Source organism: Myxine glutinosa, chromosome 8 (genome assembly GCF_964187855.1).
Source record: "Myxine glutinosa chromosome 8, kmMyxGlut1.1, whole genome shotgun sequence".
Lineage (NCBI taxonomy): Eukaryota > Metazoa > Chordata > Myxini > Myxiniformes > Myxinidae > Myxine > Myxine glutinosa.
In genome coordinates, this window is record NC_136268.1 from 144352791 (window position 1) to 144365294 (window position 12504).

The window sequence follows — 12504 nt, forward strand, 5'->3', positions numbered from 1 at the left end:
TAAGGGGAAGGTCGGCTCTACTGATTGTTATTTACATGCAATGGGACTAGGGAATGGGGGATTGGGGAAAGTTGGGGAGTATTGGAGAAAATAGGGGAATATTTACAAGCGGATATGGAGGCCAAATTCCATATTCGCAACATTGCACCCTTCTCTACCCTCGGGGCGTCCCGACCCGATAAATTTTTACCTACTTTAGTGTGGCACGCAATGTAGTTCCCTCTACTATTAACTCTACCCTTGAGTGCGACAGTTTTACAGATATTCACAAATGAGTAAATATGTCCCCCTGCGACGTTGCACCCTTCTCCTCACAGAAACACACCCACAGGATAACCGAATCCGGAAAGAATTCGCAAACTACACATACAGCCGGTAGGGAGCATTATTTACAAGATTACGCTGATATCTACACTACGATCCAGGACCTGTCTTTGGAGGAACACATGCAGATGTTATGCATAGAGAGAGCGCGCTTGCCAGCATCGATACACCAACCCACGAGTGCTCTGTGGCCGACGGCCTTTAATAACGTGCAGAGCACCCTTTCCCAGCATCAAAAGCACCACCCCACCACCAATCGGTGCAGTCACCATTGTTCATTGGAATCAAAATAAATTCGACAACCCCTAACCCTGCAGGTGTCTCTTGCTCTTCTTGTGGTGCACTTGGTGTTAACTATTAGTGGTTCACCTGTATGGCATAGGTGCCACGTTGACCCATAGGTCCATCCCCGGGTGGTGCTTGGCCGCAAACGAACTGCGGTCCATTGTGGGTGGCCACAAACATTGCGGTCCATATGGTGTATCGATCCCGGCAGCAAACAGCGAAAGTGCAGGCCCACAACTGCGCAGCCAGCACCTCTCTCTCCTCTCTCTCTACCCCAAAGCCAGATCCTCGGAGGTGGGAGACAAAAGAAGCAGACAAGTGAGTAAGGTGGTAAGGGCGCAAAAGTGCACGCAATGTAAGGTGATGCACACTGGGGGCACATGGGAACCAGGTGAGACAGGTACGTTCCTATCGTACGCCCCCCCCCACCAGGTAACCTACATGGCCCCTCCCTTACCCCTTACTGCATCCACAAAACACAACACTACCCATAAACATCTACTTTACAAATCGACAAACATCCCTACTGTCTTCCCCGTTCCTCCCATAAACCAAATTCGTCTTCTCTCCCTCCTAACCAATCAAATTTGCCATTTTCAACTCTCATCAAAATTTGCCATCTCCAACTGCACATCAAAATTTGCCATCACCAATTCATCATCAGTCCCTCCTAAGGAGGGAGAGATGGAATCACCCCAATGTCTCATCCACGTCGTGATGCGTCTCACAATCCACACAGCAATTCATCTCCTGCAACACAACCAAAGAAAACACAGGTGTGGAGTCATCATCATCACCACAGGTAAGTGGCTGCGTATGGTGCGACAGGTTCATCAATCCTAACTATTTCCTAAATGACTTTAACAACTTTACACTACCCGGGGTCTTTCTCCGGCCCAACCATTGGCCCTCTTACACTATGGGTTCTAAAAACCAATTCCCATTGGCCAAACTGTGGTGCTTTTCAATTTGGGGTCTCACTCCCCCGATTCATCTCCCGGTGCCCTCGTACAATTTCTGGGCTGCGACGTGTACCTCTCCCAGTGGGTCTACCCACCTGCACACCTCCACCACTGCAGTTGCCTCCGAGCTTACCTGCTCCTTACCCTAACCTAACTACCAGGGGAAGGCCCTCTGGCTCTCTCCCCACTCCGTGCCCTCTCTGGCACTGGGCTGCCCGATCCACACCCGGGATCCTCAGGCACCCACTCACAACTACCGGCTCCCAGAGCCCACCTGCGGCCTCACCTGGCCGACATCCTCACAGTGGTGGAGTGCCCAACCAACTACACACACTAACAGGCTACACGCCCAGCCATTTCCACAACACTAATGCACCCATTCACAACACCATTCTGCAACCGCACCACAAATGCCAATATCCAACCACAATTTACCTGCACCCTCTACCTAACACTTACACTACCCGCCCCGGGTACTCGTGAAAGGGGTCCACTCTTCCCCCATCCACACCTTCGCACCACTCCGTACCACTTACTCCAACTCTCTCCACACACCTGTACCTGCACACCTGTGCTCTCACACCTGGTGCCACCTGCACCCTTCTCTCCCCAAGCGCATTCGCGCTGATCCACACACTCACTACTCATACACTGCTCCACACACCTGTCCAGTTGCACACCTGTGCAATCACACCTGTTCAATTCTCACACACACGGCATCATCTCAGCTAACTACTCCCTTCTGAAACTTGCGCTTCCCAGTCGTCCCTTTAAACTATTGCGCTCCCACGTCATTATCATCCATACTAATCTACCTGCGTCCCCACTACAGGTATCAGTCACTTACTAAACTTAACGTCACCTAATGTCAATCTTCGCTAGATCCCTACACACAATATCCTAACCCACCCGGGCTAGTTTTCACTGCCATACACCCCATAAGCTATTGCGCATTTGCCCCCCACATGGGAAGGATGGTGGATTTGCCATCCCACCACATCGGGGGTCTTTCACTATCAATTTTGCTCGTCCAAATCCAACAATCAAAAATTTTCCATTTAGTGCCAATTCTATTCACTTTTCTAAATTTTGTATCAAATCACTACTATCACTATCACCATCACCCGTCTACTTATTAGGTACTCTCGGTGCGCCAATCCCTGTCCAAAGCCCGGCTTCGTAAAGCCAAGCAATGGATGCTGGTTGTTCTGTGCCAGTGGCTGGCTGCATCCTGCCTTCGGTGCAGGGAAGGAGGTTTACCCGGCCCGAGATCCCACGCACCATCTCGGCACGGAGCCATCCCATGGCTCGATCTCGGCCTGCCGGAATGCCTCACCAAAAAGTGGTCGCCATGACGACCCTTCCTATCCTGCCGCCCGCTCCGCCTGGTGGAGCACGGACGCGGCCGTTCAAAGCGAGGCCCAGCACGCACCGAGGGCCCGATTCGGCTATAAGTCGTTCTAAACTCTTCCCCGTCTAACGTCGATGCTTCACCTGCATGCTTACATCCCGCAGCCCGTTCCTTGCTCACACATCCAGCCGTTTCCATGCGCGTCCTCACCTGCCGGTCCTTCGTCTCCATTACCTCTATCACCTCGTCCAACCTCGTTGTCAGTCCCTCACGTACCACCTGACATTCCCTCTTCGTCGCCACCAAGTCATCTTTTAGTTCTCTCTGTGTCGCTTTTAAACCTCCTAATACCGCAGTGTTCCTTTGAACCTGCTCCACTAACTCCGTCTGTCCCACCATCAGCTGCTCCACCTCCTGCGTCAGGTCCTCTATGCCCCCTTGTAACTTTACAGTCCCCTTTCTCACCTCCTTCTCCATGTGCTCCTCACAGTGCCTCACCTCCTCGCGCACTCCTCCGACCTCCTCACTCACTCCTCTTCTGATCTCTTCTCCCATCACTTGCATCTCCTGCCCAGATGCCACCCTCATCTGCTCCATTTCCTCCCTGTGAGCATCCAGTTTGGTTTCTACCCCCATTCTGACCCCCTCTATCTGCTGCTCCATTTGTTTAACTTCCCTTTCCGCTTGGTCCCTCATGTCCCTCAATTTGCCTTCCATACTGTTTTCTAACCCCTCTAACCCATTTTTCACTCCCTCTATCTGATTCTCCTGGGCAGCCATTCTATTTTCTACCCCCATTAACCCATTTTTCACTTCTTTTATCCCGTTGTCTAACCCCTCAAAATTATTGTCTATCTTCCCAAATTTCTTGTCTAACTCCTCAAAATTATTGTCTAACCCCTCACTGGTACCCCTCGCTTCGTCCCTCATTACCCCCAATTGCTCACTCCGAGCCCTCGCTTCGTCCCTCATTACCCCCAATTGCTCACTCCGAGCCCTCGCTTCGTCCCTCATTACCCCCAATTGCTCACTCTGAGCATCCATCCGGTTCCCCATTACCCCCATTTGGTTTTCCAATCGCTCACTATTCTTTTCCATAAGGGCCGTCATTTGTATAAAAAAAAGTTCCAATCTTCCCAGCGGCGCTACTTCGGTCGCGGGCACGGTGACCAGCGAGGCGCCATTTTGCGCGCCCGCTTCTTCGTGCGTGACGGCGCTATTTTGCGAACCTGCCGCCCTCACTGCTTCGCTCTCCTCCTGTCCCTCATTTTGGTCCTGGATCGACCCTACCTCACTCTCCTTTACCGGACCCCAGCTGTCTTGATCCGCCATAGCGCGACTTGCAAAATTCGAGTTTCGTAAAACAAATCCAATTTTTTTTTTCGTTATAATTTCGTCGAGCGCAGTACGCGCTCCGAATCGATTTTCCCTCCCAAAATTTGGGCCTAATAAATTTAGTCCCGGGTTCGAATTCCACTCCTCGACACCAATTGTTACAGACACGACTTTGATGTTAAGGTGGGCCGAGCGGAATGGCCGTCGTGTCCGCACAAATTACCCGACTATACTCGACGTTGACGAAGTCGCGCTACGCTGGCTCAATAAGAAAAAGAAGACACCCGGCTGGGTTATAATGACACAATACGACACCAGGGGTTCAGTTCTCAAGACCTCCGGAGGAGGTTATATTAAGGCGGAAGGTTAGATTACAACTACAAGAGGGACAGCATAGAAAGACAGGCACTTAGACACACTCTTATATTAACCCTAGACAGACGACAGATAAACGGGACAACGCTGACTCACACGGGGTTTGATGGCTAGGAAAGGCAGATAGCGATGGCTCAAGGTGCACTCTTGGCTCAAAGCAGGGTACACGGTTCGGTCCAGAGATGCGGGGAGGTCTCGTCGCAGCGCTCAGAGGTGACGTTCTTTCTCAGGCCTCTCCAAACTCAGGCGCATCTGTTTCATCGCTCGCAGGTCCGTCTTTCTCCAGCTGGGGGCGAATCTGACGTCACATCCGGCGCGTGGCCGCGTATATCCGGCGGGGAGTGACACGCCCTCGGCTCGTTAGCTCCGCCTCGTGGAATCGGCACGTTGCTTCTCATTGGGTGCGTGCGGGGGGGGTTACTGGCTCCGCCCCCGACGAGGAGCTGACAGCCAGCCCCTTCGGGGTAACCCCGTGGAGCGCATGGTCTGGAGCTAATCGAGCCGGTGTGAGGACGCATCCTCCCCCGCTCCGCCGCCATCCCCTCTGTTGTTGTTGTAATTGTTGTTGTAGTTGTTGTTATTGTTGTTGTTTGGGGAAGAAGATGGGAGGAGGTATGGGAAAGGTCCTAAACTCACTACTGATGCCATATAATCACATTCTGGTGCAACGAAGAGTCATAATTAATGGAAACGAGGCCTTAACTGACATAGATTAAGAATAACTAGGAAGATGTCCGAAAGTTGGCTACGTGTGGTGCGGTGGACCTGGGCACGACATTTAATGGGGGAATAAGGGGAAGGTCGGCTCTACTGATTGTTATTTACATGCAATGGGACTAGGGAATGGGGGATTGGGGAAAGTTGGGGAGTATTGGAGAAAATAGGGGAATATTTACAAGCGGATATGGAGGCCAAATTCCATATTCGCAACAATATATATATATATATATACATACACATATATATATATATATATATATATATATATATATATATATATATATATATATATATATATATATATATATATATATATATATATATACATACACATATATATATATATATATATATATATATTTAATGGAGTATACCGGATATGTAATAAATATATTATATATCCGGTATACCTGAAGCAGTATACTGGATATAATATATATATATACATACATACATACATACATACATCCATGTATGGAATTCTATATAATATAATAATGCAATATTAGAATGCACATGCCGGTCATTTCCTAAAGCAGCACGGGTAAACTGAGGTGGCTATCTTGGAGTATGCAATCACTATTGTGACGTCATCAATTGAGCAAGTTTTGTGCTGAAGATCCGAGCTGTTTTTCATCCAAAAACATCGAATTTGAGGGATCATGGCATAAATATAAACCCTAACTAGCATTGTGTACTACTATTGAAATCAGATGGGTAACTCGTCGAGTATTTTTTCTGCATTTAACTCGCTATCGTTCGTGAAGTATTGCGTGGTACTGGAAAGTAATGCTGTTTTTTAAGCTGTGTATTCATCTTCGAAAAACGACATTACTTTCTGGTACACATAATACTTCCATGGAAATACTCCACTCGTGGCCCATGGGATATCAACATTGCTACACAACGCTCACTACGTTCTCTATATATATTGTTGCGTTTTGTAAATAAAGGCAACCCCCCTATAGTTAGTTACACCACAACATGTAGCCTCGCTTAGTTAGTTATTTCTTATTAAATGTGAAGTACAGTCTCCTTCCCAGTGTTAGTATGCGTTGAGGCAGGTAGAGTAATGGTAGGCCTCATTGCAGCCAGAAGTGCTGTGTCATGGGCCTAGGACAAGTCTAGCACGCCCGAGGGAGGAGCTGGAGGGTGTGGCCGGTAAGCAGCGAACAGCCAATGGGAGCTAAGGGGAGTGGCCAGTAAGTTACAGCCAATGAGAGCTAAAGGGAGTGGCCAGTAAGTTACAGCCAATGGAGGCTCAAGGGAGTGGCCGGGGGCGACCAATAAGGGGCTGTCACGATACGTGACCCCCGGCGGCCAGTGGAGGCCCGTGGAACATTCGAGTGGGGCTCCGGGGGGGCTATAAAACCCGGCCCGGACCCCTGGTCTCTCTCTCTCTCTCTCTCTCTCTCTCTCTCTCTCTCTCTCTGCCCTGATGACCTCTCTGCCTGGACTCCCTGCACGTGCGCTCTGCCTCGCTGACCTTGAAATATGCTCCTCGGATTCCTGTTACGTGCATGACTGTGATCAACGTCCCTGCCGCAAACATCCTTGGGGGTATCCGCCAAAAGAGCCCGTACGGGCAAACTGCACGAGGGGCCGAGCTTTGAGCGCATTCCCCTCTTTCTCCCCTTCCCCGAACGAGTCTGAGGGCCCTTGTCTGGGGACGTAAGTAAGGCCGTTAAGATTCTCCACTGTGTCCCTTTTCTATGAATACTGTACATGTGTGAATAAATCCTGTGGTTCGTTTCCAACCTGGCTGTCATTGTCTTTTCACCATTGACCGAGCATTGCACGAATTAAAACCGCTCGATCGGGTTCCATAGTGTTAACGGCATGAGTTACGTGATGCACAAACCGCTCGGGCGTTAAATACCAGCGTGACTCGTGCGAGGTTCAGTCCCCGTTCTCACGGCTGCGTGTGTCGAAGGTACTCGGGTCGTGACCGTTAACCCTTCCACGCGTTAGCTGTGGGTTCGGCGGCTGGAATTGCTTAGCAATCCGCCCCCCACGAGTGTCGTGTGGGTGGCGGCCTCGTGGACTCGAAGCTCGAGGGGGAGCAGGGCTTAACCCCCCCCCTCAGTACGCCGACGAGCTCGAGATCCACAACAATATTTTTTGATGGGAAAGCCATTAAAACTGCAAGTTAAATAATAGATCTGAGTGGCTATGACAGTCATCCCTGGCATTCAATTTCAAAATAATTGGCCCAGTAATAAAAGAAGACAGGCAAAAAAGCTGAATGTTAACGGACCGACGATATCACCACCCATTTTGTAATGGCTCGTTTAACCTTACAACATATTGTTAAGGATCTGGGTTCTGAGTTTATCACGAGGGAACTCCTCGGACCTTTACCCGACCTCTGGTCCTCAGGCCGCCAGTCACAGATAACTCTGAGGTCCTTCGGGTTGCTAGGCAGCATGGGCCCCAGGGCAAACAACCTCGGAGACCACCCCTCTACTCCCTCATCCCTCCCCCCACCATTTCTCTACTACAAGGGGGAGCCTCGATTCCTCCTGGACCTGTGGCCACCGAGCGCAAACATTTAACCCTAACTGGACTGGGGAAGGTGGAGGGGGGGGGGGGGGGGGGGCTGGAAGGCTCCCCTCGACACTTTCTACAATTTTTTCACAACTCTGGAGATATTGAATTCTCCTTATCAGGATTTTTTTTGCTAGGGTCTTGCGCACATTTTGATAAAAACATACGTCCAAATCGGACTTACCGTTCAGGTGTCGCATGACAATTAGAGTGTCACATGTCCTAAAAAAACTGCAATATTTGCATTTGTTTGTGTACAACAAACATGCGAAGAAGGGTTACATGCATGCATTAGGACACTGATTGGGTAAATTAATTGGCCTGTAATTTCTTCTGGGTGTTTTAGCATGTTGTCTAAAACATCCTGAATAATTATAGAAACAGTAGAAGTAGGTAATAATTTGACAAATTAACATATTATGAAAAAAAAACAATTTTACCATCGCGTTCATTACGTGATGATCTATGCGTGTGCAAATGTTCAAGGTTATCGGACCATTGACGGCCGAGATCAGTCAGGAAAAACTCAAAATCACCCAGTTCAGTTTGGGTTAATGAGGAAATAACTAACTCGGGCACCTGTATGTTGTTTGCCGTTGCTTTGGGGAATGACGTTTTTGCAGGACCGCCACAGTATTAACAAATCTATTATAATTAAATAAATGAACAGGATTATAACTAACTAGCCGAAACCCGTGGAACATCCACGGAAGGGAGGATGTGGTGTATGGATAGAGTGTACCATTAAGGATGGCATAGGGGATTTGCTTGTCCGAGTAAGAGTTAGGAAGAAAGATGAGAATGAAGAGTGCGTATATGAACAACGATCGCCGACACCGGCACAAATGCCTGCTCTGGATTGTCCACTCAGTGGACGGCTTGCTTTCGCCTTCGCCTGTCCAATCAGCGGACGGCTTGCTTCGCCTTCGCCAAGCAGACGCCAATACGATGGCGTCGTAAGATGGCGTCGTATCGGCAGTTAATCTGATGCTTTTGGGCCCCAACGTCGGCTAATTCAGATTTTTCGAGTATGTCTGTACGTGATAAACAAAGAGCGCGGTTCGTAGATCGTAAATCCATTAGTGCCGTGGGCATCGGGTCACTAGGTGCGGCGTAAAAGGGATAACAAAGTCCTCCCTGCTCTCAAATGTTGTGTTTGTGTGCTTCCCCTTCTCTCCCCATCTTGTTTTTCCGCTCCCTCTTTTTATATATTTTGTTTGTCTGGTTGATTTGTTTGTGAAGTAAATGTTAGCTCTTTCACGAGCCTCGATTCAGTATCCAAAAAAAAAAAAAAAAAAAAAAAAAAAAGTCCTTACACTATTATTATAACTAATTAATTCACATATGTGGGAAAATTGACATATCTGGGCATGTAATTTTCCCACATATGTCAAATCTATTATTATTGAAGTTGAAGTTCATGTCTGTCCGTGCGTCGGCTGCCACTTTTGCTTTTCTAGCTTTAGACGAGTTATATCACCGGCACGAAAAGTAGATGTGTTATATCGCCAGAACACTGATGAAATTACAAAGTCCTGCCCTAATCTTAGCCGAACATCCTGCCTGACCAACCGATTCATGAAATACTTGAGATAAACTTTCCCTGGCCAACCCCGCAAGAATGTGGTACTTCAAACAAAGCATAACGTGATGATCTTTGACCAGCCGTGACTCTTCAATCATGTAACGATGAGAAAGTGAGGACGAGCCGATGAAGGGTTTCGCTGTACCGTACTGTGAGGAAAAAATTACGGGAGAAGATCGGGCCCCTCAACGAATACGAGGGCAGTGACCCCGCCCTCGCCCCTCTCATCGGCCCTGATACCACCCAACATCAGTCCCAATCAATCAAATGCAAGCATAGTCCCACTGGCTTCTATACAATCAGTAATGTTGACAATAATGGCCTCTAGGCCTACCTAGTTGAAGGCCACCGATGTAGCAAGTCTGTTTTGCCTCGCTGAATAAATCGTGCAAATCAACCACATAACGGCTGAATTACGATAATCATAGAAATTATGAATAATCACTAAAAAAATGAAATAATAAATTGCAGCTGTTATAATTATTCTCATCACCTTGAAGAGTGCACGAGCAACGTGCTCGTAAACCAGGTTGAGAAGGGTTGATTTGAGAACAGAAATGTGGTTTTCTGTTTCCTCCTGCATCCGCACCAAGCAAAAGAACATTGCATGCAACGATGTTTCTAAGCGCATAATAGCAGTGACTTGATCAAATAGAAAATTCGTAAAATGAAATGACGTACACTGCATACGTTCAACAGAGAATGCACAAGCCTGTCACTTCATGGCTTTACTCAGGCCAATTCAGGACATCATCCTTTTACTACTATATTGTCGAACGTCAGAAGAACGCAAACAAGACTTTAAATACAATATAAGAGCTCAAGTGACTATCACGTTACTAGAATGATTTACCCAATTTAAATGATTGATCAACCCCCCCCCCCCTCCCCACCCCCAAAAATAACAACATGGACAGAGGTACGGTAATATGTCATTACTTCTGTTCATGATTTGGAAATACCGAAATTACTGCCTCCACAACATGTTAGCAACAAGAAAAAGAGCAATCAGAGATGGCAAACCCTCGCCAGGATGTATTTTCAGTGGTTTTTAAGGCTTTTGTGTTAAAACAAATATGGCGGCCGAACCATGTGACAGATGACGTCATCATTTTTTTTTTCTAAACTAATTTATTCCTAGATTATGCTCAAGAAATTTAATCTTGATCGGATGAAGTTTTATACTTGTCGAATTATGGCGTCATAATGGAGGCAGTGTGTGTTATATCTGGGCATGATTGACATCAGTAACAGTAAGGTATTACATCATCAGTAACATCTTTTATTCCTCATGGAGAGTTCTTTACAATGAGCCATGTCTCAATTTTTTCTATTCAGCCCTTTCGGAGATATAGAGATGCAACGTTTTTCGGTTTTTCCAAGATGGCGGCCGAACCACGTGACCGATGATGTCATCATTTTTTTTCTCCACCAGTTTATGCCGACATGGCACAAGAAATTTCATCTTGATTGGATGAAGTTTTGTACTTGTCGAATTATGACGTCATAATGGAGGCACCGATGACATCATCATTAACATATTTTATTCCCCATGGTGAGTTCTTTACAATGAGCCATGTCTCAATTTTTTTCTATTCAGCGCTTTCGGAGATATAGAGGTGCAAAGTTTTTCGGTATTTCCAAGATGGCGGCCGAACCACGTGACCTATGACGTCATAATTGTCATTAAAAAATTATACAAGTGGAGTTGCACCTATGGTGAAAATTTCCTGTCAATCGGACCAACGGTTGCAGAGAAAATCATATTTATTCTGTGCGGACAAACGAGACAGACAGACAGACAAACAGACAAACAAACGGACTCGAATGCAAAACCCTCTCCTCTGGCGAGGGTAAACATAGCCATCGTTGTGGCAGCTCCCCGCGGGTGGTACCACAACAGTATGTATGTACGATAAATTATTTTACAATCAATATTATAATTAACTTGAAGATGGGGGTACAGTAAAGCGAAGCATGATTGTGCACGATGCAATGGGTGGACAAAATGAATGATGAATGAATATGCCAGCCTTCCGACAGGTTGCGTGCAACTCACACGTGTTATCCTTAGTGCACGTTGGAAGAGGTGCAGGAATGCAGTGAGGCTGAAGCGGTATACCGGATTCAGTTTTGGGAGATCGGAGATGAGGAAGAAGAGGGTACTGCTGCTGTCTGCCAGTGGCAGGTAAGTATCTCGCTCCTAAGGTTCGGGAACAATGGCCGGAGTGTTGTTATTTTCTCTGAAAACCTAAAATGAGCCGCATTTTCTCTTTGGTACAACAAACATGGCTGCCTGACAGGAATTCATGCCTTGATGATGAGAGAAATAACAAAGGACCTGTTTGACAATTGGGGAAAAAGAAGGAAACTTGGGGCAGGAAAGGGGACCATGCCTGAAAGGAAACCTTTGCTGTGAGAGTTGTATTTAAATCTTCAAACATATAATGGGAATAGCACATATATATATTTTAACACAAATACATCTACAGCCTGAGGATTACATCACAGCTCCCTGGTCCTGAAATATCTTACTCTGGACAGTGAAAACGTTTGCCATTTCAAACCATCCTATGACTAATTGCACGGCACAGTGACGTGTATTTCATTACTCACCTGCTGAAGAGTAGCCTTCAGGTGGGCTGCTTCAGTGAGGGCCTGCTCCACAGACTTGCTGCTGCTTTTCGTTTGATTCAGGGACTCGATGAGCTCTTGATCTTCCAGGATGTTGCCCCGAGCAGTTGCCAATTTCTGCAAGACGGACAGATTCTTAAAAGGAACTCGGTGACGAACGGCTAACGTGTCCAACGTGTCCTGTGCAGAGGTACGGCACTTACCGCTGAGCTACCTAGTCTGGCTTTTGATTCCCAGCCCGACTACAAGCCTCCTCTATGGTTGCTGAAGCAGCCTCCTCTATGGTTCACCCTCAATAATCACCAATAAACTCCAATACATTCAGAACTCCGCTGCCCGTCTACTCACCCATTCCCGGACCCGTGACCACATCACCCCCGTCCTTT

General features: G+C 47.3%; 1 protein-coding gene across 1 annotated transcript in view; it reads right to left on the minus strand.

Moving 5' to 3' along the window:
* LOC137432971 (annexin A4) overlaps window positions 1–879 on the minus strand; it is a 184060-nt gene extending 183181 nt beyond the window's left edge. The window contains exon 1 of the mRNA XM_078783800.1: window positions 694–879. Coding sequence (XP_078639926.1) covers window positions 694–789 — 96 coding nt within the window. The 5' untranslated portion in view covers window positions 790–879. The remainder of the gene's footprint in view (window positions 1–693) is intronic.
* Between the last annotated feature and the right edge of the window lie 11625 nt (window positions 880–12504).